Here is a 27503-nt window from a genome sequence, read left to right as displayed (position 1 = left end):
CGCGGTGTCCGCCACGGGGACTGGAGTGCGTTATCAACCCGGACAACACAATTTTAATTTAAGTTGTTAAGGTTCATTTAAAGTTTTATTAGTTACAGTTTATTTGTTTATTTTTCTTGGTTCACCAAAAGAGGAACCCACAAAGGCAATGCCGCTCTTCACTACCCCCTGCTGTCCTACCTGCAGTACTGCGGCCTGCCCTCCTTGCGCTACGTCACGATGGTTACGCGCTGGACGTTGGGCCGAAGCACGTCTTCTGTGCGTGATACGTCATTAATGGCGTGAATGCGCGACCCGCCCACGGACGCTGTGACGTCGCATCACTGGTCGGGTTTTGGTTTGGTTTGTGTCGCTCTGTCTCGGTCGCCATGAACCGGTTGTTCGGACGGGCCAAGCCTAAGGGCCCGCCGCCCAACCTGACGGACTGTATCGGCAATGTGAGTGCTTAACCAACGGGTGGGAGCTAGCGAGAGCGCGGTGAGGGGAGCGGCCGGCTCGGCTGGGCCAGACAGGCCGCGCTGCCCTGGAGCCGCCGTCTATTAATGCGCCCGCTTGGAAGTGGAGCCCAGGCGGTGGGATCGGCGCCCCGTCCGGGTCCTGGGCCTCGGTTATTGGAGCGGACCAAGTCTGGAACAGGCCGCCTCGCCTCGGTTTCCACTGGGAGCCGGGCGGGGCGGGCGCGGAGTATCGGGAAGCGGAGCCTTGTGTCAATTACTGGCGGAGCTGCCCCGGGTCAAGAGCCCGGCCGCGCCCTGGGGCAGACTCACTGTCAGGCTTGGTGAGCGCACTTTGTGTTTTCAACACAGCAACTTGTATTGATACAAAGACAGAGACCTGCATTTATACAACAACAACTTGTATTTATATTGCGCCTTTAATGTAGTAAAACATCCCAAGGCGTTTCACTATTATAAGCCAAAAAATTTGTCACCAAGCCACATAGGAGAAATTAGGGTAGGTGACTAAAAGTTTGGTCAGGGAGGTAAGTTTTAAGGAGTGTCTTAAAGGAGGAAAGAGAGGCAGAGAGATTTAGGGAGGGAATACCAGAGCTTAGGGCCACGGCCACCAATGGTCGAGCGATTATAATCAGGGATGCTCAAGAGGGCAGAATTAGAGGAGTGCATATATCTTGGGGCAGAATTAGAGGAGTGTATATATCTTCGGTGGGTGGGCGGTTGTGGGGCTGGAGGGGATTAGAGATAGGGAAGGGCGAGGCCATGGATGGATTTGAAAACATGGATGAGAATTTTGGAAATTGAGGTGTTACTTAACCTTTGTGCCTTTCACGACCTCAGGATGTCCCAAAAGTGCTTTTGAAGAGCAGTCACTGTTGTAATGTAGGCAACATAACAGCCACTCTGCCCACAACAAGGCCCCACAAATAGCAGAGCTAAATGGCCAGATAATCTGTGTTTAGGTGTTGGGGCAGAGCTCACCTGCTCTTCGAAATAGTGCCAAGGGATCTTTTACATCCACCTGAGGGGGCAAACGGGGCCTCGGTTTAACGTCTCATCTGAAAGACTTCACCTCCGACGGTGCAGTGCTCCCTCAGTACTGCACTAAAATGTCAGCCTAGATTATGGAGGTTATATTAAAAGAAGTGTGAGCTGGAGACATTTAGGGAAGGAATTCCAGAGCATGGATCTAGGCAGCTGAAGGTACGGCTGAAAATAGTGATGCGCAGGATGCACAAGAAGCTACCAGCAGAGGAATGCAGGATTCTAGGGATGTTGTATGGCTAGAGAAGGTTACAACAATGTGGAGAGGTGAGGCCATGAAGTGATTTCAACGTGAGGATGAGAATTTAGAATTACATAGGGTATACAGCACAAAAAGAGGCCATTTGGCCCAACCAATCCATGCCTTTATATTCCACTCGAGCCTCCTCCCATCCTTCCTCATCTAACTATCAGCATAACCCTCTATTCCCTTCACCCTCTTGTGCTTATCTAGCCTCCCCATAAATGCATCTATACTATTCGCCTCAACTACTCCCTGTGGTAGCGAGTTCCACATTCTCACCACTCTCTGGGTGAAGAAGTTTCTCCTGAAATCCCTATTTGATTTCTTGGTGACTATCTTGTATAGATGGCCTCTAGTTATGCTCTTCCCCATAAGTGGAAACATTCTCTCTCTATCCACTCTATCAAAACCTTTCATAATTTCAAAGACCTCAATTAGGCCACCCCTCAGTCTCTTTCCTAGAGAAAAGAGACCCAGTCTGTTCATCCTATCCTGATCAGAATAACCTCGCATTTCTGGTATCATCCTTGTAAATCTTTTTTGCACCCTCTCCAGTGCCTCTATATCCTTTTTATAATATGACGACCAGAATTGTACACCAAGTGTGGTCTAACCAAGGTTCAATACAAATTTAGCATAACTTATCTACTTTTCAATTCTACCCCTCTAGAAATAAACCCTAGTGCTTGGTTAGCTTTTTTATGGCCATATTAACCTGCGTCACTACTTTTAGTGATTTGTGTATATGTACTCTGAGCCCTTTTCTCCTCTACCCCATTTAGATTATTTTCCAAGTATTGTGTGACCTCCTTATTTTACTTACCAAAATGTAATACCTCTCGCTTGTCTGTATTGAAATTCATTTGCCAATTATATGCCCATTCCGCAGGTTTATTGAGCCATTGGGGGACCCGGAGCCAACATAGGTCAGCAGGGCAGGGGTGTTGGTTGAGCTGAACTTGGTGTAGGTTCGGATCAATGTTCCCATTTCGCTGCGCAGCCACGCAGCTGTCAGAAACTCCCGCACAGGCCGCTTGCCAGTTTCTCAATGAAAAACCGCGCAGGTGCTGAAGTTTAAATGGGCCGCGCAGCCTCGGGGCCGCACATAGCATAAGAAATAGGAGCAGGAGTAGGCCATTCAGCCCTTTGAGCCTGCTCCGCCATTCAATAAGATCATGGCTGATCTTCTGCCTCAACTCCATTCACCAGCCCTATCGCCATATCCCTTGATGCCCTTGCTAGTCAGAAAGCTATCGACTTCTGTTTTGAATATACCCAATGACTGAGCCTCCACAGCCCTCTGGGGTAGAGAATTCCAAAGATTCACCACCCTCTGTGTGAAGAAATTTCTTCTCATCTCAGTCCTGAATGGCCTGCCCTTTATCTTGAGGCTGTGGCCCCTGGTTCTAGACTCCCCAGCCAAGTGAAACATTCTCCCAGCATCCATCCTATGCCCTGTAATAATTTTGTATGCTTCAATGAGATCCCCTCTCATTCTTCTGAATTCAAGAGAGTACAGGCCTAGTTTACTCAATCTCTTCTCATACGATAGTCCCGCCATCCCAAGAACCAATCTCGTGAACCTTTGTTGCACTCCCTCTATGGCAAGTATATCCTTCCTTAGGTAAGGCGACCAAAATTGTACACAATACTCCAGGTGTGGTCTCACCAAGGCCCTATATAATTGGAGTAAGACTTCTTTACTCCTGTACTCAAATCCTCTTGTAATGAAGGCCAGCATACCATTTGCCTTCCTAATGGCTTGCTGCACCTGCACTTTCAGTGACTCATACAAGGACACCCAGGTCCCTTTGAGCATCTGCATTCCCCAATCTTTAACCATTTAGTAAATACTCTGCCTTTCTGTTTTTTCTACCAAAGTGGATAACTTCACATTTATCCACATTATATTCCATCTGCCATGTTCTCGCCCACTCACTGAGCCTGTCGAGATCCCCTTGAAGCCTCCTCACATCCTCCTCGCAACTGACAGACACCTAGCTTTGTACAGGAAACTTTGTGCTATCCGGAGGTGAGCTATCCGGCAATCTGGAGCCACCGGCAAAAATCAGCAGCCGTTTTTTATTCTTTTTGTTTTTTTTGCTTTTTGAACAGTCAAGCTGTGCAAGGTCTGTAGCTATAGCAACAGCTTCAGCTACAGAGCTTTAGGGCCACACCCGAGTGTTTAGAAGCTGTTGCTAAGCAACAGTGTTTGTTGTCAAATACGGAGATAAGAATCTCCGTATCTCTCAACATTAACTCTGGAGAGTACGGAAGTTTTGAGGCAACGGCAGCAGCTCGGTCCCGTGGGTGCCGGATAGCACAAAGTTTCCTGTATCATCAGCAAATTTGGAAATGTTACATTTAGTCCCCTCATCCAAATCATTGATATAGATTGTGAATAGCTGGAGGCCACGCACCGATCCTTGCGGTACCCCACTAGTCACAGCCTGCCATCCTGAAAAAGACCCGTTTATCCCTACTCTTTGTTTTCTGTCTGTTAACCAATTCTCAATCCATGCTGGTATATTACCCCCAATTCCATGTGACCTAATTTTGTTCACCAACCTCGTGTGGGACCTTATCGAAGGCCTTCTGAAAATCCAGATACACATCTACTGGTTCCCCTTTGTCTACTCCACTAGTTACATCTTCAAAGCATTCCAATAGGTTTGTCAAACAGGATTTCCCTTTCATAAATCCATGTTGACTCTGCCCAATTTTACTGTTAGTTTCTAAGTGCCCAGTTATTGCATCCTTTATAATAGATTCCAGCATTTTCCCACCTACTGATGTGAGGCTAACAGGTCTGTAGTTCCCCATTTTCTCTCTCCCTCCTTTCTTAAATAGCGGGGTTACATTTGCTATCCTCCATTCTGCAGGAACTGTTCCAGAATCTATAGAATTTTGGAAGATGTCAACCAATGCATCCACTATCCCAATGGCCACCTCTTTTAAAACCCTAGGATGTAGGTCATCCGGTCCTTGTGATTTATCAACTTTTAGTCCCATTAATTTTGCTAGTACTGTTTTTTTACTAATAATTTCTTTAAGTTCCTCATTCTCGCCACACCCTTGGTTTTCTCGTATTTCTGGGAGGTTTTTGTGTCTTCCTCCGTGAAGACAGAAACAAAGTATTTATTTAATTTCTCTTCCGTTTCCTCATTTCCCCAGTATAAATTCCCCTGTCTCTGACTGTAAAGGACCTACATTTACCTTCGCCAGTCTTTTCCTTTTCACATACCTATAGAAGCTTTTACATCCAAAAAAAAAATGATTGGCTAGGATACAAGCAGCAGAGTTTTGAATGAACTGAAGTTTATGGATGGTGGAGGATGGAAGGCCAGCTGGGAGACCCTCTGGTCAATTGTTCTTGGATGTTTGAAATTTGACTTGTCTTGTTAGTGTTTCTAATGTCATACCACCTTTCTCTGTGTAATTGTTAAAAGGGACTGAGAAACTTCATACTTGTAGTATCCTGAGTCTTGAGCTTTATGATATATACATAAATAGAAAAGGAAGATCAAGAATATGGAGCAGATCCTCATTAAGATTTGCATAATTCACTTGTGCATTTAAGTATTCTTGATCTTTTCTATGAATGAGGAAAACCTCAAGTGGATAAAAATGTATTTTGCTTTGTAAAAGTTTAGGTGCAAACTCACTTCAATGCATTGAGGTTGAAGGGCTCTGTTTGTATTTTAAAGTATGTGTCCTACAAGTTTTTAACTAAAGCAAGGGAGACATTTTTGGCTACCAAGAAAAAGGCTAAGATCTACCTTGTTCTCGACTAACAAGCTATACAGCTCAATGGGGACTGCTTTGTATATGTAGACTGATAATAGTGAAGGATAAAGAATAGCTGATTACTCATAAAGGAAGTCTAACTGTTCTAATCGTGACATCTGATTCAGTGTGAAATAATAAACAAGCATATACATTTGAGATTTGAAGAACTGGTTTTATTATTGGATCCGAACAATTCTTTTGCCTTTCCAAAATACAAAGCCCATTGTTAAACACTTTGCATTTTCCAACATCTCGCTTATTGAGTAATTTTTGTTCTCCAACATGTTGCATTTGTTCTTGATGTTTGGTTGCTCCAAATTGGAAACCAAAACAGAAAATGCTGGAAACACTCAGCAGGTCAGACAGGTTAACTTTTCAGGCATGGACCCTATGTCAAGACTTGAGGATATTGCAGATGAGCTGCATTTAAAAAGGAAGAGAACAAAAGGAAGGCAGAGGGAAAAAACACACACAGGAAAATAATAGAATGACCTGTATAGTGCTTAAATGGAAAATGAGAGATGGTTAAAAGGCAGAAGTGATATTAGCATGAGCCAATAGGATGGTGGTTCTCAAACGTTTTTGGTTGAAGGGCCCCTTTTCAAAAGGATTAGTAATCACCGACCCCCCTATCTGAATTAAAGAGCGGGGCAGTGGGACTAGTTGGATAACTCTATCAAAGAGCCGGCACAGGCATGATGGGCCGAATGGCCTCGTGCTGTATCATTCTATGATTCTGTGATAATGGAGGTATTTGTCATGCCTTCTTGGATGAAGCTTGGTATTAACGTGGTAGATGTCTCCTCCAATCCTACACAATGCGCCGCTCCAACTATCCCCAGCCCTTAAATTGGGCGGTTTCAACACTCACTTGGTGAGAAAATAGCATCAATGAGTTTGTTACTAACTCGGAGACACATCGGGTTCAACCAGATTAAAACTGTTCACTTCAGTCCAATGGTCGGCAAAATGGACAAGGCGCCGAGTGTGCTTCCCTCCCCCTACCTCCGCTTGTCCCGACCCCTGGCCATGCCATCTCGCCAGGCCCTGCCTTGTCCCGCCCCCTGGCCACGCCATCTCGCCTTGTCCTGCCCCTCCCTCGCCTTGTCCCGCCCCCTGGTCACGCCATCTCACCAGGCCCCGCCCCTCCCTCGCCTTGTCCCGCCCCCTGGCCACGCCATCTCGCCAGGCCCCGCCCCTCCCTCGCCTTGTCCCGCCCCCTGGCCACGCCCCTACCTCCGCTTGTCCCGCCCCTGGTCACGCCATCTTGCCAGGCCCCGCCCCCCCACCTTGTCCCGCCCCCTGGCCACGCCATCTCGCCAGGCCCCACTCCTCCCTCGCCTTGTCCCGCCCCCTGGCCACACCATCTCGCCAGGCCCCACCCCTCCCTCGCCTTGTCCCGCCCCCTGGCCACGCCATCTCGCCAGGCCCCACCCCTCCCTCGCCTTGTCCCGCCCCCTGGCCACGCCATCTCGCCAGGCCACACCCCTCCCTTGCCTTGTCCCGCCGCCTGGCCACGCCATCTCGCCAGGCCCCACCCCTCCCTCACCTTGTCCCGCCCCCTGGCCACGCCATCTCACCAGGCCCCGCCCCTCCCTCGCCTTGTCCCGTCCCCTGGCCACGCCAGCTCGCCAGGCCCCGCCCCTCCCTCACCTTGTCCCTCCCCCTGGCCATGCCATCTTGCCAGGCCTCGCCCCTCCCTCGCCTTGTCCCGCCCCCTGGCCACGTCCACTTACAGGCCCCGCCCCTCCCTCATCTTGTCCCGCACCCTGGCCATGCCACCTCGCCAGGCCATGCCACCTCGCCAGGCCCCGCCCCTCCCTCGCCTTGTCCCGCCCCCCTGGCCACGCCATTTCACCAGGCCCCACCTCCCTCGCCTTGTCCCGCCCCCTGGCCACGCCGTCTCACCAGGCCCCGCCCCTCCCTCACCTTGTCCCGCCCCCTGGCCACGCCATCTCGCCAGGCCCCGCCTAATCTGCAATTGTTCTTGACAATGTAGAGGAGACTGCATTGTGAGCAGCACTGACAGCCCATCGTCCCACTTCCTGTACCCAGGATGGTCTACAAACCGGGCTCTGCTGTCAGTACCTGTAGCGCGTTTCCCATCAATCCCCCGAGGCCTTGTTGATCTTTCCCAGACAGAAGAGCTGTGAAACAACTGAATCTGCTCTCCAGCTGGAGCAGAGAAATGCCCGAGTCTGTTTAGTGATGGAACACGTGGCCAGGGGGCGGGACAAGGCGAGGGAGGGGCGGGGCCTGGTGAGATGGCGTGGCCAGGGGGCGGGACAAGTAGGGGGAGGGGAGCACACTCGGCGCCTTGTCCATTTTGCCGACCATTGGACTGAAGTGAACAGTTTGCCGAGAGCCAGGACACACTCTGTTCACTTGGTCAGATCGTTTCGTGTGAAAAACAGAATTTAACGCGGCCTTTTCTAAAAACGACTGTGCCATTATTCCTCGCTCCCCCCTTCACTGAGGAATGGTGCAGTCCCGCTTCTGAGATAGGGAGAGAGACATAGAAAGCCAGTAAGCTGATTTCCTTGATACACTGAAAAGACTTGCTACCGGATTAGAGATCCAGACTGCCCTTTGATTTGAAGGAGATGGATGTTTAGATCTGCTTCCCTTATCCTTTGGAGGTGTTTACCGTGGATATCTCCGAATCTTGCTCTTCAGATTATTTTGCGGACCCCCTGGAATGTCTCTACGGACCCTAGTTTGAGAAACACTGCAATAGGAGACAAAATGAGAGAAATTAATGACATTTACGAGACACAGAGAACGTGTGAATAGCTGAGGATGTGGTGGATGATGCACGAGAAATGGAGTAGGTGCAGGACCTGGGGGACGAAAAGAATAGGTCAACACCAAAGGGTGCAGTCTGTCCTGCCAACATAGTACTCCGACAGATGGTCCCAACTCGAGCACCAACCCATTCCCTATACCCCAACCCGGAAAGACCAGCACACCCATCCCACACTGTCAGCATTTCCTGTTCAAGAGAAATTGGGAATATAGTTAAGATCTGACGTTATTAGTAAATTTTAAGCCAGGAGGGCTGCAAAGTGCCTAATAAAAAGATATGGTGCTGTTCTCCATGCTCCATTAGAACAGTGTAGACGGCCAAAACAGACGGGTCAGAGTGGGAGTGAGATGGGGAATTGAAGTGGCAAGTGACTGGGGCTCAGGGTTGCACTTGCGGCCAGAACGGAGGTTTTTGACAAAGTGGTCACCTAATCTGCAATTGTTCTTCACAATGTAGAGGAAACTGCATTGTGAGCAGCAATTACAGTATTCTAGGCTTGAGGAAGTGCACATAAATTGCTGCTTTACCCAGAAGGAGTCTTTGAGGCCCGTGCATGGAGGTGAATGCGCAGGTGTTTCATCTCTTGTGCTTGTCTTCGACACTGTCAACTGTGAGGGATTATGGAGTGTCCTCCTCAAATTTGGCTGCCCCCAAAAGTTTGTCACCATTCTCCGCCTGCTTCATGACGACATGCAAGCCATGAGCCTGACCAACGGTTCCACCACAGACCCAATTCATGTACGAACCGGGGTCAAGCAAGGCTGTGTCATCGCACCAACGCTCTTCTCGATCTTCCTTGTTGCAATGCTCCATCTCACCCTCGGTAAGTTCCCCGCTGGAGTGGAGCTAATTTGCAGAACAAACAGGAAATTGTTCAACCTCCGTCGCCTCCAGTCCAGATCCAAGGTCGTCCCATCCTCTGTCGTCGAATTGCAGAATGTAGACGACGCTTGCGTCTGCACTCACTCGGAGGTCGAACTCCAAACCATCGTTAACACCTTCACCGAAGCGTACGAGCACATGGGCCTTACACTAAACATCCGTAAGACAAAGGTCCTCCACCAACCTGCCCCCGCCACACAGCACTGCCCCCCCGATTATCAAAATCCACGACAAGGCCTTGGACAACATGGACCACTTTCCATACCTCGGGAGTCTACTGTCAACAAGGGCAGACGTCGACGATGAAGTCCAACACCGCCTTCAGTGTGCCAGTGCAGCCTTCGGTCGCCTGAGGAAGAGTGTTTGAAGACCAGGACCTCAAACCCGGCACTAAGCTCATGGTCTACAGAGCAGCAGCGATATCCGCCCTGCTGTATGCCTCAGACATGGACCATGTACAGCAGACACCTCAAAGCACTGGAGAGGTACCACCAACGCTACCTCCGCAAGATCCTGCAAATCCTTTGGCAGGATAGGCGCACCAATGTCAGTGTTCTTGCTCAGGCCAACATCCCCAGCATCGAAGCTTTGACCACGCTCAATCAGCTCCGATGGACAGGTCACATTGTCCACATGCCCGATACGAGACTCCCAAAACAAGTGCTGTACTTGGAACTCCGACAGGGCAAGAGAGCCCCAGGTGGGCAGAGGAAACGCTTCAAGGACACCCTCAAAGCCTCCTTGAAAAAGTGTAATATCCCTGGCCCAAGACCGCACAAAGTGGAGGAGAAGCATCCGGGAAGGCGCCGAACACCTCTAGTCTCTTCGCCGGGAGCAAGCACAGGCAGCGCAAGGAGCGCACATCAACCCAAGCACCCCACCCACCCGCCCCTTCAACCACCGTCTGCCCCACCTGTGACAGAGACTGTAGGTCCCGCATTGGACTCATCAGTCACCTGCGAGCTCATTTTTAATGTGGAAGCAAGTCATACTCAGTTCCAAGGGACTGCCTAAGAAGAAGAGAAGGAATGCGCAGGTGTTTCATCTCTCATGCTTGTCTGGGAAAGTGGTGGGGTTGATGGTTAGAGTAAATCAGGGTGTCAGAGGGAATAGTCCTTTTAGAAAGTGGACGGGGGAGGGAAGAGGAAAAATATGTTTGGTCGTGGAATCATGTTGAAATGGCGGAACATGATCTGTTGAAGCGGCAGCTGATGGGTGGAAGGTGAAGACCAGGGGAAGAACAGGCCATCCTGGTGAGGGATGATGGTGTAGAGGGACTGTACATCTGTAGCAAGGAGACGATTACAAGGGCCAGTGTTCTTTGGCTGAAATGATTGTTCTATTGGCACAGTTCTGTTTGTGTATTTTGGGGAGAAGGTAGAAGCAGGAGCAGGCTGTGTGAGGTTGGAAAACTGAGGTTGGAGAGCGTATGGAAAAATCTATTCAGAAGGGATGAGGTCAGTAATGGTCTGGGACATAATAGCTTGGTGTTGAGTAGTGGGCCATAGTCTGAGGAAGTAGGATTTGTTGTCATGGATTTGGCCTTCACGTTCTCGTAGTTAGAGGTCCTTTCACCATACAACAACAGCGCTCCCTTTGTCAGCAGGTTTGGGTTGTACCTGAGAGTACAGAACACTGCAAGTGCATAGAGAGGTAGATTAAAGTGATTGAGGATAGTGGTGAAACGGACACGGATGATATGCTCTGGATTTTATGGTGAGGCTATCGGCACTCACTGTTACCATGGAGTAACTCGGACCGCAACTTGCGGTGTCCACACATGCGCAGTTAAAAGCGGAAATCAGGAAGTTGCTGTCCGTTTTTTTTTTCCTGCTCCTCCACAATGCCGATAGACTTGGCATTAAAACACATGAAGGGCATGAAATTGCGGTACTTGCCCATTAGATACCCACTAAACACGCCAGAAAAAGTGAGGACTTGCCCATTCCAGTGTAAGTGAATTTTTAACTGAGTGATAAGTCTTAATTACTGCCAAACACCACCTCTGGCACTGAAAATGAACTTTTATGTGTGGAGTCTCATTCCTTCATATTTTAATTATTGTTGGAGGTTTTATAAAAATTACTTTTTCTTTGCCTCATTCATCTCTCAATCCCATCTTTCTTTCCCTCTTTATTTTGCTTTCTGTACATGATTTTACATTGAATTAAATATTGTAACTGACACTTCCTGGTTTAGACTGCGTGTCTCAGTGAGGATTCTTCAATCTGACTGGTTGAAGAGACACGCTGTTGCTTGTCTGGTTCACACAGGTCCCAGATCCCCTGCAGAGAGCACCATGCTGAAAAGGATCTCTAATTACCGTAAGTTGCTGCGCAAAAGCCCGCATGAAGTCTGTGGGCAGCTGTAAGTATAATGAACAGCAAGCACCATTCGTTCGCTGCTGACTGCAAAATCCGGGCCCGTGTTAGCATTCCTTAAAAAGACTGAGGGGATAGAAAGCCAGAGGAAGGTTTCCAAGTGGATCAGGGAGGCCGAAGACAGGACAAAGAAACAGATCTATGGGGGGGGATTCCTCCTGACCAAAAAGTAGGCGCGGAGGCAAAGCAACGGAAGGAGAGCTCAGTTCATTTCAGGTTCAGAATTCATTGAGGTTGGGGACAAGAGGAGGGTTCTGAAGCTAAAGCCCTTGTTACAGATGAATCGCTCAGGGTCCGAAAGGGCAAGATCAGAAAGGATAGTGAAATTCAGATGGGGTGAGTTTGGAAACAGAGATGGGATTGGAAGAAAGTGGACAGGAAGAGAAATCGGGAGATAGGCTGGCATCTAACGGTTGTTGAAGCTTATGGTCCTTGCTACCTGAAAGGACAAAAATATTTTGTTGAAGAGCCGGATGTGAGAAAAGATTAAATGTAACTAAGGACCAGGACAACTGAAATAAATTGAATCAGTGCTGCTGAGGAGAGAATACACAGTGGAGAGGGCAAATTTTATGGAGCAGTGGTTAGAGGAACATTGAATATGATGCAGATATCCGTGATCATGGGGAAATTTGAGCTGGAATTTGTGTAGAATGACTTGGAGCTGGAGACAGGTGCTGAGAAGAGATGCTGTGAAAGTAGGTCTTAGCAACAACAACAAAAATTATCAAGAAGGAAAAAGCAAAGGTGAACAGTGGCAATCGCATCAAAGAAAGGAACTGAACTTGTTCAGGTTAGATATTCCTGGAAGAGAAGTGGCAGTGAATTAAACAGTCCTTAAAAAAAAAAAAAAAGCAAAAAATGAAAATGCTGGATACACTTAGCAGGTTGGGTAACATACGTGGAGAGAACAGACAAGTTGACGTTTCAGGTGTGGAAGCTTTGTCAGAATGGTCCATGCATATTCTTTTGGCCAGAAGGCTTCCCTTACACATTAGACCCTTCTGTCTTCAGCTTCCCCTGTAATCTCCTCTTCTTCCCCCCCCCCCCCCCCCCCCCCCCAAAACCAGGCTTCCTGTGCTCTTGGTCATTTTAATGAGAACTGTCGGCTGTGTCAGTTTCTCCACTCTAATCTATCTCCCTATGAATCTGCTCACTACTCTCAGCTCCGATCCCGACATCATTAACAAACCTGCTGACACAGGTGGTAGGGCTCCTATCTAGCCGAGACTAATGCAAACTCTGACAACTCTTGCTATTTCCCTCGCATCACAACTCCACTGAACACCAAGCCATCATTTCCCAGACTGTTACGGACATTTAATTTAAATTAAATTTATTTGATTTGTCTTATTATTACAGTGAAGCAGTCAGTAATTTTTTTTCAAGAGACAATTGGGTGCATTAATGGTGAGGGAAGGTATTGAGGGATTTGGTAGGGCAGGTAGGTGAGGCTGAAAAAATGATGGGCTGTTTGAGGCCTGAAGGCTGTTAATTCTAAAAGTCTTGTGCATAGTATGCATCACACTTTAAATGTGTCTGTAGCACAAATAAAATCTCATGTTTTCTGATTGGACCCAGGGAAATTTGATGCAGTTTTTTAAAAAAATTAATAGGAAGGAAGGTTACCTTGTGCCTAATAAGGACGTATCAGAAGTTAATGAAACAAAATACATTGTTCCAATTGAAAGTTACTTTATGTTCTGCCATTTCTGCTATCAATCTCTGGGTTGCTAAATGTTGACTAATTGTGTGAACTAGTGCTTCAAAGAGGAGTGGGCAGTTCTGGGCTGTGCTTTGTTCAACTTCAAATGGGTTGAGGGTGGAGATAGAAGGAAGAAAGAAACTATTATAAGGATTTGGGGAGTGGGTTCCCATAATGAAGAGCATAAGAATCTCATGGATATTTGAATATAAAATGCATGTGTCTACGTCACTTGAGCCTTTTCTACACTTGGGGAGAAATTCTCTACCTCTAACATTGAACAGTTTCCTAAGGTTGTTCATTGAGTATCTTTTTTAAATGAATCTCTCTTGACTGTGGCCAGTCATGCATCCCCAAACCAGGCACATATCCAGTAACCTCAGCACTAAGAAGGAAAATGGACCTGTAACTGGTAATTCAGTGTGTTCACTACAGGGAAAATAGTGCATAAGCCAATAAGCTACTCTTGATTCATTACCTTAAATAGCACTGATCACTGGCCTGCAATCATCAGTCCTTCACTCTGGTTCAGAATGTGCTCTTCCAAGTTTGGAAGGGCAAAATCTATCATTGTATTGTTGGGTATTTTTCACAGTTCAGTTTTACATAGCATGAAAATTTCACACAGTCCGCTCCTCTTACGCTCTACTGAAACCCAGTGTGACAATACTGTGCTCCAGTCCTCTGGATCCTTCCCAAGTTTGAGAAGAAACAATAAAGTGCACTGGTTGGGGCAGATGGACTTTTTTTTTGGAGTTTCTTTTCCTTGTGTGACTAATGGTAACTTAGATAGCAAGGTAGCACGGTGGCATAGTGGTTAGCACTGTTGCCTCACAGCGCCAGGGACCCGGGTTCGAATCCGACCTCGGGCGACTGTGTGGAGTTTGCACATTCTCCCCGTGTTTGCGTGGGTTTCCTCCGGGTGCTCCGGTTTCCTCCCACAGTCCAAAGATGTGCGAGTTAGGTTGATTGGCTATGATAAATTGACCCTTAGTGTTAGGGGGATTAAATACGTGGGGTTACGGGGATCGGGTGGGATATGTGTCGGTGCAGGCTCGATGGGCCGAAATGGCCTCTATCTGCACTGTGGGGTTTCTGTGATTTCTGTGATTCTGTAGTAAACTACCCTCACCAAATGATGATGGTAATTGTATTAGTTTCAGGAGCATGGTTGCGGTTGAAGTCTAGTCGGTCTTGAGGTTCTGATACCATCCACATAGAGATACAGATATTTAAAATGTTCCTCCCCTAGTTACTGGCACTAAATAAAACCAAGAAGAAAACTATTCTGCAGAGTTTGTCATTTGCATGTGAATGGAAGGAATACTCTTTCCATGGGGTTTGAAGTAGGGCACATATCAGGAATGCCATCAAAGAAAGAAAAATATAAACAGAAAATGCTGGAAATACTCAGCAGGTCAGGCAGCATCTGTTGAGAGAGAAACAGAGTTAACGTTTCAGGTCGATGGCCTATCGTCAGAACTGGAAAGAAAGACTTGCATTTATATAGCGCCTTTCATGACCCCGGGACGTCCCAAAGCGCTTTACAGCCAATCAAGTACATTTGAAGTGTAGTCACTGTTGTAATGTAGGAAACACAGCAGCCAATTTGTGCGCAGCAAGGTCCCACAAACAGCAATGTGATAAATGACCAGAAAATCTCTCTTTTTAAGTGATGTTGGTTAAGCCGTAATTATTAGCCAGGACACCGGGGATAGCTCTCCTGCTCTTCCTCAAAATAGTGCTATGGGATCTTTTACGTCTAAGTGCGCACTCAGTAGACATTTTCTGTTCATTTGAGGCAGTGCAGTGCCATTTTACATTTATAGACGACACTCCTGCCTTTCCTCTGCCCCAAAGTCCGGTTTATGGTATTATCTTGCACCCTTTACTCACCAAAGAATGAAAACTTTCAGGTGTCATATGAAGCGACGCACAACCAAGCTTGCACTCCTGCCACTTGAGATTTAAACTATACTTTTGTTCTTTCGTGGTAATTCTAACTTTTTTTGTTCCTTGATTTTCCTTGTTTAATTTCCATTCTTCTTTGTTGTCTTTGCTCCCCACTTGTGTCTCTCTATCCTCTATTTCTACAGAAGAAAAGAAAAACAACTGTAATATACTTTTCAGGTCAAGTAACATCATAGAATGATACAGCACAGTAGGAGGCCGTTTGGCCCATCATGCCTGTGCTGGCTCTTTAAAAGAACTATCCAATTAATCCCTTTCCCCATACCCCTGCAAATGTTTCCCTTTAGGTAAGTTATTATTGAATCTGCTTCCACCACTCTTTCAGGCAGTGCATTCCAGATCATAATTTATTTACTCTATCCATACCCTTCATGATTTTGAACATCTCTATTAAATCTCCCCATAACCTTCTCTGCTGTAAGAACAACCCCAGTTTCTTTAGTCTCTACATGTAACTAAAGTCCCGCATCACTGGTATTCTAATTAATCTCCTCTGCACCCTCTAAAACCTCGACCTCATTCCTGAAGTGTGGTGCCCAAAATTGGACACAATACTCCAGCTGGGACCCAACCAGTGATTTAATAGATTTAGCTTAACTTCCTTGCTTTTGTACTCTGTCTTTGTTTAGAAATCAAAGGATCCCGTATTATTTTTTACAACCTTCACAACTTGTCCTGCCACCGTCAAAGATTTGTGTACATACACCCCTAGGCTGCACCCCCTTTAAAATTGCACCATTTAGTTTATGTTGCCTCTCCTCATTCTTCCTACCAAAATACATCACTTCACACTTCTCTGCATTTAATTGCATCTGCCATGTGTCTGGCCATTTCACCAATCTGTCTATGCCCCCCTGAAGTCTGTTGCCATTCTCCTCACTGTTTACTACATTTGAGTTTCTTGTTATCTGCAAACTTTGAAATTATTCCCTGTATACCCAAGTCCAGGTCATTATATATCAAAAAAAAGTTCATATACACAACATCAACCACACTACCTTCACCAACCGTCTGTGTTACTTCATCAAGGAACTCAATCAATTTGCCTCTTAACATATCTGTGCTGGCTGTCATTTATTAACCCATATTTTTCCAAATGACCGTTTGTCTTGGATTGTTGTTCCCCACCATTGATGTTTGGCTGACTGGCCTGTAATTGCCGGGTTTAACCCTCTTTTTTTTGGGCATCTAGATGTAAATCTATATATGAAACTGTAACTGAATTGGTGGAAGTATGTGCCTTGATGACCCACTCATGCAGTCTCAGCTCTTGACTGGGCATAAGTCGAACAGGAACAGCACTTCCTTTTTGAGGGAGAGGAAGTAATTGATGGATGGATGCAACTCTAAGCTGTTTTTGCATACCTTCTACAGACCTCAAAGTTGAGGGGTTCAATGGACTAAGCCTGATCGATTTTGGAATTGTTCTAAAGTGATTGGTCTGTTTATCATTTCCTGGACCGTGTGCTATAAAAATTGTAGGTCTGTGCTTATTAGGTCCATTTGGACCAAGGGAAGGAAGTAGCGTTGAGAGCATTAACTGTTGTAGAGTTGTTTACCAGTAACATTTCAAACACACAAGTTTTACTGCAGCAAAATCAGTGCTTCTATGACAGAGGACAGTGTTATTTTAGGGCTTATGGAAGTGGGTTCAATGTTTCTCTGTTTTCCCCCCACCCTTCCCAATTGTAAAATCTGGTGTTGGTTTTCCTGTTTTAAAGATTGCAGCCATCATTTTTATGGTGTATGTATTTAGCCAACACAGCGACAATGTCACTCAGCAAATGCTTCCAATGGAGGTGGAAGTCATGTCTGTTTCTGAATGAAGATCCAGAGCGCTTAAAAATAGCACCAGCAGTACTCTGTCAGGGTCGAATTATCGAACGTCGTGGCCTCCATCGCTGCTTCTGCTGACTCACCGCCGACTCTTTCTTTCTAGAGGGACTCTTTGCCTGAATACCATTCAATAAAGAACCAATGCAAAACCAAAGGTAGCATTGCCATGAAACCAAGATACAGCCAGTCTTATAGCTCTGGTGATTCCTCACATTTACCACAAATCTTCAGAGCATCTGTTCTTTCCCCTCTTGGGCATACCCCACAGTCTCCATATTGCAGCTGACTACCATTTAGGCTTTCTGTTATTTGCTTTCCACAGTATAATCCAGGGCACATTAAATCAACATCCATAGTGAGAACCAGTGGCGGCTGCTCCACAGACTCCGACACGGTGAACCCGGGGTATTCCACACCGGAACACTACCAGCGTCTCTCTCCGCCTGCTTCCGGTTATGGCGGCGGTGACCTTTGCCCTTACCCCGTGGACCTTAGTCGGGCGCTCCTAGCCAACTCGCGCCTCATACCATTGTAGTTTCCGTTAACCCCGGGCCGGGTCCGTTAAACCCCCCCCCCCCACCCCGAGCCCGTGAGCCGAGTCCGTTAACCCCGGGCCCGCGAGCAGAGTTCGTTAACCCCCCGAGTCCGTTAACCCCGGGCCCCCGAGCCGAGTCCGTTAACCCCAGGCCCGCGAGCCGAGTCAGTTAACCCCGAGCCGAGTCCGTTAACGGACTCGGCTCACGGGCTCGGGGGGGTTAACGGACTCAGCTCGCGGGCCCGGGGGGGTTAACGGACTCTGCTCGGGGGCCTGGGGTTAACGGACTCGGCTCACGGGCTCGGGGGGGTTAACCCCAGGCCCGCGAGCCGAGTCCGTTAACCCCCCCGAGTCCGTTAACCCCCCGGGCCCCCGAGCCGAGTCCGTTAACCCCCCGGGCCCCCGAGCCGAGTCCGTTAACCCCCCGGGCCCCCGAGCCGAGTCCGTTAACCCCCCGGGCCCCCGAGCCGAGTCCGTTAACCCCCCCGGGCCGAGTCCGTTAACCCCCCGGGCCCCCGAGCCGAGTCCGTTAACCCCCCCGGGCCCGCGAGCCGAGTCCGTTAACCCCCCGGGCCGAGTCCGTTAACCCCCTGGGCCCCCGAGCCGAGTCCGTTAACCCCCCCGGGCCCGCGAGCCGAGTCCGTTAACCCCCCGGGCCGAGTCCGTTAACCCCCCGGGCCCGCGAGCCGAGTCCGTTAACCCCAGGCCCCCGAGCCGAATCAGTTAACCCCAGGCCCCCAAGTCGTGTTCAGTAGTTAAAAATCCTATGTAATAAAACTGGAACGTGACTTGTCAACCAAAAACAATGGTAATTTCTATAGGGAATAGCAATTCTTTGCATATTATAGGCAAAGCCTCTGGTTTTACATTTTCACTGAAAAGCATATGGGGCAACAAATTCTACCCCCAAAACATGGGGGGGAAAACCTTGCTATTCCATGTAATAAAAACAGAATGGTTCAGTCACTATAAAGCAGTGACTGTTAATAACTAGTGGCTTTCTCTTGACATCCATCAACAAAACACACTGATCTCCATTCAGTTAGAAACACATGCAACACTGTCTGATGTCAGCTGAGTATTAATCTGATATTTTCCTGACCTTCAAATATCATATTTCCATATAGGAGTTCCAGCATCGATTCAAGAAGGTTTATGCTATTCAATAAAAGAGAGTTGTAACTTATGTTAAAGTGGCAGTACAATTTGGGTACAATACAGTTATTTCAACTGGTTGCCAGACTAGTGTATACTGCTGCTTTCACTGATGAGTGGCACCTACCAGATTTCCACTTAGTGTGAAGCTCTGTTCCTAGCAGCCAAATAAATATTGGCCCAGAAATTCGGGTCTCCACGGGTGAGTACGCACGGGGTACTCACCCGTAGGCTCAATGGAAGTGCCAGTTTCGTGCATGCACTGCGCATGCGTGGGAAACCGGAACTTCCGCTCCCTTAAAGGAAAGGGTTCAGAGGTGGAACGCGTGCGCTGGAGAGGCAGCGCGTGCGCATGGAACTTATGTTTTTTTTGCAGGTTTCTCTGGGAGGGTAAGTCTCCAGGAGTTACACATATAAAAAGCAGGCGCAAGGCCTGCTTTTAACAAGGTAAGTGATGAATTAATTAAAATTAAAACATTTTTCCACAAGTTTATTATTTTTAAATACTTTAAAGAAAGGTGAGTTTATTTTTAGCCCCGTTAGAAAATGTAATTAATTTTTTCAAAAATTTAAATTATTGTTTAAAATTGTTATTTTATGTAATTTATAGTTTATTTTAAAAATGTGATGTTTTTTTAAAATTTATTTGAAGTTTGTGATGTTTTGGGGCTTATAGTATTTATAGTTTTGACAGCTCTTACTGTCAATTTTATGAATGGGCATTTCCCTGCTACCATTGGCTCTCCATGGCCCACGTGATCCCAGGGGACGCATCAAACTAACCGCCCCTGGGATACGCAAGCACTGCGCGCCGGCAGTTGGAGGAGGCCCAGGATAGGAATCCCACAGCTCAACGGCCGGCGCGCTAGGTAAGTGCAGGTCAGAGGCTTGCACCCGCGGGAAGCCCCCGACCCGAATTTCTGGGCCATTGTCTGAGTCCTGTAAGCAGTTTTACAGTCAAACTAGGTTTGGGCAGGTTTGAAGATAAATTGATTCCAATCAACGATCATAAATCTGAATGCTGCGTACTTTGGGTTCTGCCGAGGAGATGCATTGCTCAGATTTCCATATCTTAAATGATTAGAACATGTCTGTATTGAAACTGGTCGTGCAGCCTCACCCTACCCTGCCCACACATTTCTTTACTCAATGGGTTCCACAGAGGTGGCAGCTTTGCAGTACCTAACCAATTCTTTATATGTCAGTGTCGGCAGCAGGTTAATTCACGGGAGTGTGGGGATTACAGCTGAGCTCGATTTTGGTCCTCGCCGATACCCCAGACTTTTTTAGGAAGAGTTATTGACTAGTGATTAGGAGTGTGTCCTTTTTTCCCCTAGTCCAAGGGCACTGAGGCCAACTGTGTTGCTTCACTGCCGCGTGGTCAAGGTTCTGTTTTTACATTTAAAACTTTTGTCTCCTACTGGAAGTGATAGCAGTGGACTCTAATGGTGGAGATGAGAAGAAAGCAATTCAGGAAGCATTCTGGTTCTCTCTTGTATAGTAACAGACTCTTTTTCATTTAATTCACATTTAGTAGTAATTGGGTCATCAACATATAGAATGTGCAGTTTGTTTGAATCTAATTTGAAGTCTTAAAATTGGTTTGCGTTTCCCTTTAATGTGAGCCCCCCGCTGCAAACTTTCAGAAGTGTTTCCCTAAATGTCATGAATCATGAATACAATTTGGCAAATTAGCCAATTAGATAATAGAATGGACTAGAATTGTATATTAAAGTAGTAAGGGGTCACTGCATTCCATCTCAAAATACATGGAAAATTAATCCCATTTAAACAGTGTCCACGTTTACCTGCAGCATCTTCTATGCCTGAAGGTTATAACAGTGAGACACTTTTTACAATATGAAAAGTAATGTCACATCATGGGATCCAAAAAAAGTTAGTATTTTGAGTAGCAACAAGAAATTCCACTGCTAAACCACTTTGGCCGCACACAAATTTATACATTGTTACCCTGCTGGCTGATCTTTAGGGCAAAGGTTGAATTTTGTGAAGTTCAAAAATTTTGCAAATCTGTGAAGTGTAATAGAAATGTCTGTTAGTGACTTTGTAGCTAAACATTCACTGAAAAAGTGAAGACATGGATGAACAGAGTAAATATATATATCCCCTCTGGAATGGTCCTGATCGAGAGGCATGACTTACTATACACACACATCAACAACACTTCCAGCCATTCTGCACACCCTGTTACGGACGCAATAATGGTTTTCATTTGTTTCCCACCACCTCCCCCCCCCCCCCCCCCCCCCAGGTCTTCCCTTCTGTTCACCTCTCTTCACTCACCCTCTGACTGAGACCACCAGCCCGCCACCCACCTTCCCTCCCCCCCCCCCCAAGTTGAAAGAATTTGCAACACTCCCCATTAGGAGTGCTTTAACCTACTGTCAGTGCTCGGTGCTGTCTATGCCACCTTGCTTGACAGTGCTTTCCTCGCCCTCCTCCCATTAAGAGAGCTTTGCCACTCTGATGCTCTTTTCCCCAACCCACAAGGGAGTTTAACCAGTTCTTTCCCTGGCCAAGAGAATTGTCAATCTGTCTGCCCCACCCCCACTAAGGAAGATTGCTGTCCCTGCCCTGTCTAGCATCCCTCTGTCCCTCTTCCTCTACTTCTCTCCCTTCTCCCATTGATCCTTTGTCCCACTCCCCTTCTGGATCGTCACGTTTCCAGTCCCCATCACCCCCTTCCACTTCCCCACCTATCATCTCCGCTGCAGGTGAGTCATTTACTGATGATGAGAGATTTCATATACTCTTGTCAATAGATTGGTGTAATATTGAAAGCTATCATTCCGTATAACTTTTTCTACCTATGCTATAAGTTCCATTTTAAGGAATGATGGAATTTATAATTTTGGGGTTTTGTTTGTTCAGGTTGATGGTAGAGCAGAATCTATTGATAAGAAAATCTCAAGGCTCGACGTTGAATTGGCCAAATACAAAGACCAAATGAAGAAAATGAGAGATGGTGCACCAAAGGCAAGTATTTAATCAATCTTGGTGGTAGAAAAATATAAAGGAGAAGCTTGCTTTCTGCCATATTTTTATTCATCTGCAAGAGATGAAAATCATTGCATTTTATTTAGAAGTATTTATAATTTGGGAAAAAACTACTATTCCTTTCATGGCTAACACTATCAAATGGTAGTCTTAGAACTGGAACTAAGCAGTGCCAGGGGCATTAAAAAAAAATCAGAGGAAAATGACAGCATTATTTATTGAGGATTTAGTTAAATGCTCCACAATGGTCTATTCTTAAGCTCTGACTCTGCTTCTCATTATAGGAGTTTTAGCTTTTTTCTAAGACCAGCATTTGTGTACTCTTGGGCTTTTGATTACATTAGCAAAACATACTCAAATATGACTTTTTTTTTTCTTTCTAGAACATGGTTAAGCAAAAAGCAATGCGAGTTTTGAAGCAGAAGAGAATGTGAGTTTTTTTCTGTAGTTAATCTTGATTATAGTGTGTTCAAAATAATTTAAGCAGTAAACATTTTTGAATGTATCTGGTGTTCAATGATAGGTATGAACAACAGAGGGACAACCTAATGCAGCAGTCGTTCAACATGGAACAAGCCAACTATACCATACAGTCATTGAAAGACACAAAGACTACGGTAAAATGAAATAGCTCAGCATGTCTGTAGTACTGCCCTAGTGATGTATTAGTGTAAAACTGTTTAATATACATATGGGACATATAATAAAATGTGGAAAAGTAAAAATGAGTGACATCTTCACAGTATCGTGGAGTAAATTTCCAAATGGTCACTTTATATTAAGACACAACATACAATTTACTAAAATAATAGAATAAATCATTCTAAACTAAACTGCATTGAATTGTGCAGTGTTCTGATTGTTGATGTCTGATCTATTGTGTAGGTGGATGCAATGAAAACTGGTGTCAAGGAAATGAAGAAAGCTTACAAACAAGTCAAGATTGATCAGATTGAGGTGAAGTATATCCTCTGTTCTGCGTGTTTAGTAATTGCTGTGATTTCTGACTGAATTTATTAATTAATTTATAATCAAATGCTGTGTATACACTACAGTACACTATTACTATATGTCTGTAACCAGCTAACCTAAGTTACAAATTTCAATGGGGTCATTTGGAGTCAAACTGAGACTCTGTTGCCAATAGGATATGAAACAGACTAAATTCATAGAAGCGTGTTCAGCCAAGGTGGAGTTAATAATTTATTAACTCTTCCCCTTACTTGCGTTGTCATGTACTTCATATATGAAGAATTACTTTGAAATGCAATGACTGTTATGTAAGCACATGCTGTAGCCATTTTATGTATAGCAGTAATCTTTTTAGGTGGTGGTGTTTGAGGGAGGAATATTGGCCAGGATACCAAAAGGACACCCTCCTCTTTGAACAGTGTCCTGGGATTTTTAACATCTACTTGAATCATTGGAACAGACAGACAGCGCATTGATTTAGCATTATCCAAAGGACACAGCACCTCTGACTGTTGTGTTACCCTGGTTTATATGCAAGTCCTGTTGAGGGACTTGAAGCCCCACACATTTATGCTACCAACTAAGTCAAGCTGATAGAGTATCCATTTATCCATCTAACATTTACAAACTTTGTGCTTTGTCTAAATTTGAACATAATTCCCTAGCATTCATTTCCTTCTCTTGATGAGCAAAAAATAAAATATTTACTAAGCAGATACTCTGAATTGACATAGTTAACTTGAGGTTTACAGCTTCTGCACCAAAATTAAATGTTGTGTCTACACTACACTATTACTGTACGTGAACAGCCAGCTAACCCAAGTTATAAATTTTGATGTGGTAATTTGGAGTCAAACCGACTCTGTTGTCACTAGGATATGAAACTGACTAAATTCATAGAACTGTGTTCAGCAAGGTTGGATCAGGTCACAGAAAAGGCTCAATTGTTTGTAATTCTAATTTGAAGATTGTTTTATCATCCTCGGTCGACTATCATCTGAGCCCCTATGACTGTCCTCCATACCGTTTAAAGCCAGTGCCTTCAACCCTGGTGGTGTTTTTAAGACTGTCCATAATTGCTCTTTCATTGATTTGTACTGCAGCTACATCGTGGCTTGCAGGTCGTAGATGCTGTTGGCTAATTCAAAGATTAGCTCATCTGCCTTTTGATGGCATTTCCCAAATCAAGGGTCCTACTAGCCTCCCCTAGGTGTTCATCTGCTCGATGCCATTGGCACTTTCTGGTGGTGGCCAGATTATTTAACTGCCACACACCACTCGATGTTGACAAGTCACATAGTACTGTCCATTATCATTATGGTAGCTGTTTTTTATATCTGACCTGACTGAATTTTTGTAATTCTAGCAAAAGAAAGACTTTAGAAATATACAAGAAATCATTTTACAGATTTGTAATGGAAAACAGCATTTTTCCAGAATGTTTGACATTTAGTAGCCTAAGCTTTGATCAGGAATTAAGATGCTTATGCTAATTTGCACAAGTTGGCATCTAAGCGTAGCAAAACAATTAATTAATAGAAGAAAGTGGAAGTTAGCAACAGAAGAGATTACTCTTATCTGGAGTGCACCTTTCCAGTGTTACATGGAGAAATTACTTTGAAGTAACTTGTTGCCTTGTTGGCTAACAATGCATTTTGCAAGAATGTCTTCCAGACTGTACATGGCACTAGCTATATTATTTAGCTATTATTGGTCTCCACAGAACATACAAGATCAACTAGAAGACATGATGGAAGAAGCAAATGATGTGCAAGAAGCTTTGAGTCGCAGTTATGGAACGCCAGAGATTGATGAGGATGATCTGGAAGCGGGTGAGGATGAAGTCCCCATAATTCATAACTACAAGCGACACAATCGGGTTATAATTTCATGAGGCTCCCCTGCCAGTGTAGATATCGGAGTTGTAGTGTTGCAGCCCTATTTCCAAGCCATGCTCGAATCCAGCAAAATTAGCCTCAATATGTTTTAGTGGTTGCAATTTTGTCACAAAATGTCAGTATTTTCAAAATATTGGATACACATTTATCACAATACAATTTGTCAGTGTTAAGCATCAGAACACAAAATTATAATTTTGTTTGGTAGAACAACAGTAAGATCTCGTTGTGCAGAAAGCACTTGTTATAAACAACTTGCCTAGTTCAGTTTCAGCAGGTTTATGCATGAGACAATTCTGCTTAATTAGATTCTCCTGAAAGTTCTAGTAGTGAATTGACCTAAATACTACATATTGCATATGATTTTAATGGACTTGGTTTCACTTAAAATAACTTTATAACAATTTTATTAACGTTTAATCTGAGGCACCCTGATATTGTATTGCTGTGCCTTGATTCCACACATGGCAGGTTAATAGACTTTGCCCAGTTGTAGGCAGTTGTGTCTGACAGAATAGAAGGGAAAACTATTGCTTGAGTCACCGTGGGATGCTTGCATAGTTCCTAGTGATTTGTTGTATAGCATTGTAGGAAAATATTTGGGTTTGAGGATGGGTCACAGGCTTACCTCAGCCAAAGATTAGTACATTGATGAGGTGAGTGTAAGAAAATGTACATTTATTTACTCTGTGCTACCTTGTTTTGTACATTCAGAGCTGGATGCCCTGGGTGACGAGCTTCTAGCTGATGAGGACTCATCCTATCTAGATGATGCTGCATCTGCACCATCTATTCCTGAAGGTGTTCCCACTGACGCAAAAACCAACAAGGTATGCTTCTTCATATCTGTGTAAGCTACTATCTTCAAACATGTTCCCCTTCAAATTCATGCATTTACGTAGCTGTAGGTATATTTTTACTGAATATATAGTGGCTGTTGTTTTGTAATATTGCTAATCTGTCCTGTCATGTGACATGTTAGCACCATATATCCTTGGTTACAAAAGTTATTGCACCTGACCCCTTCATCCCCCAATACTGTCAAGTGATATAAAAGCTGCCTGTCTCTTCAGAATTTATGGTGGACAACATTGACATGTTTGTAGCACCATAAGCACTTTTAAGAACTTCATACAACATGTGCCTGTTATTTTGATAACAGTTGTCATTCACCGACAACTCCCACTTTGCTCTTTTATTTCGCCCTCTGAAGATTGCATTTGATAATGTTAGTCCTTCAACTAAACACTTGTATGTTCTCCACATGGACAGTACTTGTCAGCAGTAAAGTTTTTTTAAGCTAACAACCAATACTAAAACTTGTTTGTGTTTTCAGGATGGAGTACTGGTGGACGAATTTGGCTTGCCTCAGATTCCTGCTACTTAACACGTTTTCAAGCAAATTTGTAATTAAACAATTTTTTTGTATGTATATTGTCATTTACTAAGAATATATTGTTTCAAAATCAAAAATTGGACTAATCATAATCTTGGTCACTACATTATGGAATGTGGCTTGAAAGACTCATGTAGACATCTTAATGATTACTGTAGGTGGGCTTTTTAAGTTTCTATTTAATTCCTTTAAATAATGTGCAAGAAATATCTTGTAGCATCTTGACTCATGGTATACCCCTTACAGTCTGTGTACTTGCAATGATTACTTGTACTCAATATTTTACTTTGCAATGGATTCTAAGCATGATGATACAGAAAATTATTTTGTGGAAAACATTGTATGGGATTCTATTGATCTAACATGTACTTTAATAAACTTGCTGCACAGACAGGCTATTTAAACTCTGTAAATCTTTTTCTTTTTATTATTGCAATAAATAATAATTATTTTCAGATGATCGCAGTCTTTGAATTGATATCCATTTCTCTAATAGGTAACTGAAGAATTGACTCCTAACTGGTTTTGCTGAATTGAATGAAACTAGTAATTTGATGCATAAAATATTGAAAATTCAATTGGTGTGGTTGAAATAAATGTCCTTACCATTAACATGCGGGTTGGAATCCAGCCCAAATGCCTAGGATGAAAGTCCTCCAAGGAATTTTGTGTGAAATTAGTTTTGGCAATAGCTTTCCAATTTACAATAAGCACATGTTGACAGCAATGCTTTTCATAGAATCATGGAATGTTCCAGCACAGGGGCATTAGATCTGTGCTGCTTTTTTTTTCTTCACATGAACCACCTCGTCTAATTTGACTTCCATGCTCATTATTTGTCTTTTTCAAGCAATTATCCAATTCCATTTTAAGAGTTATGGACTCTGTTTCAACAGTGGCTTTGCCAGAATTCTACATTTTTGCCACCTTCTCTGAAGATTTTATTTCTAACCTTCCTTTAATTCTTTTGTGGGAAACAAAAATATCAGTGGTTATGTAGTGGGTGCTGTTTTGAGAGGAAATTGGACCTAATGTTGGGTGAGAACAGATGCAGCTTGATTTTGCATCTGATCTGTTATCTGACGAGTGACAAAATTGTGGAGAGCCTCCATTTCCCAGCTCTGCTATCTCTTGTCTTGATGAGCACATGCTTTTTTATCAACAAAGAACATAGCCAAAATTTCCCAATTTTGTTTTTCCTAAAATCACTATTAAATGTGAAAACATTATTGAAATAACAGACCTCAAATGTCACCATTTACAGTACAGGAAACTCTCATTTAAACAGCACCTAAATATCCAGAATTCTCTATTAACCGGCAAAATTCATACTCCGAAAACAACACCTCAATAACCGGCAATGTTGCCGAGCCCGAGTCTCCCGCGGTGGCCGAGTTAGTCAGTGGGGGTAGTTCT

The 27503-nt window shown here is 44.8% G+C and overlaps 1 protein-coding gene across 1 annotated transcript; it reads left to right on the top strand.

Annotated features, from left to right (window-relative positions):
* Positions 1–282: 282 nt before the first annotated feature.
* On the top strand, positions 283–26542 carry chmp5b (charged multivesicular body protein 5b). Its single transcript, XM_085988257.1, has 8 exons — positions 283–437; positions 21696–21800; positions 22205–22251; positions 22345–22438; positions 22707–22778; positions 24517–24625; positions 25406–25521; positions 26028–26542. The coding sequence occupies exons 1-8, from the start codon at positions 369–371 to the stop codon at positions 26076–26078; spliced, it is 663 nt and encodes a 220-aa protein (XP_085844383.1). The 5' UTR covers positions 283–368; the 3' UTR covers positions 26079–26542.
* The last annotated feature ends 961 nt before the right edge of the window (positions 26543–27503 follow it).

Source organism: Somniosus microcephalus, chromosome 5 (genome assembly GCF_052327205.1).
Source record: "Somniosus microcephalus isolate GS21.2 chromosome 5, FLI_Smic_1.0, whole genome shotgun sequence".
NCBI classification, from domain to species: Eukaryota; Metazoa; Chordata; class Chondrichthyes; order Squaliformes; family Somniosidae; genus Somniosus; species Somniosus microcephalus.
This window is presented reverse-complemented; position numbering and strand designations above follow the sequence as displayed.

What these genes read in the sequence shown, in the direction of transcription:
- chmp5b (XM_085988257.1), top strand. Translation starts at nt 369, where the DNA reads ATGAACCGGTTGTTCGGACGGGCCAAGCCTAAGGGCCCGCCGCCCAAC. An exon ending in GTTTTGAAGCAGAAGAGAAT is followed by an intron (nt 22,252 to 22,344) that starts GTGAGTTTTTTT and finishes GTTCAATGATAG; the next exon opens with GTATGAACAACAGAGGGACA. An exon ending in TGAGGATGATCTGGAAGCGG is followed by an intron (nt 24,626 to 25,405) that starts GTGAGGATGAAG and finishes TTGTACATTCAG; the next exon opens with AGCTGGATGCCCTGGGTGAC.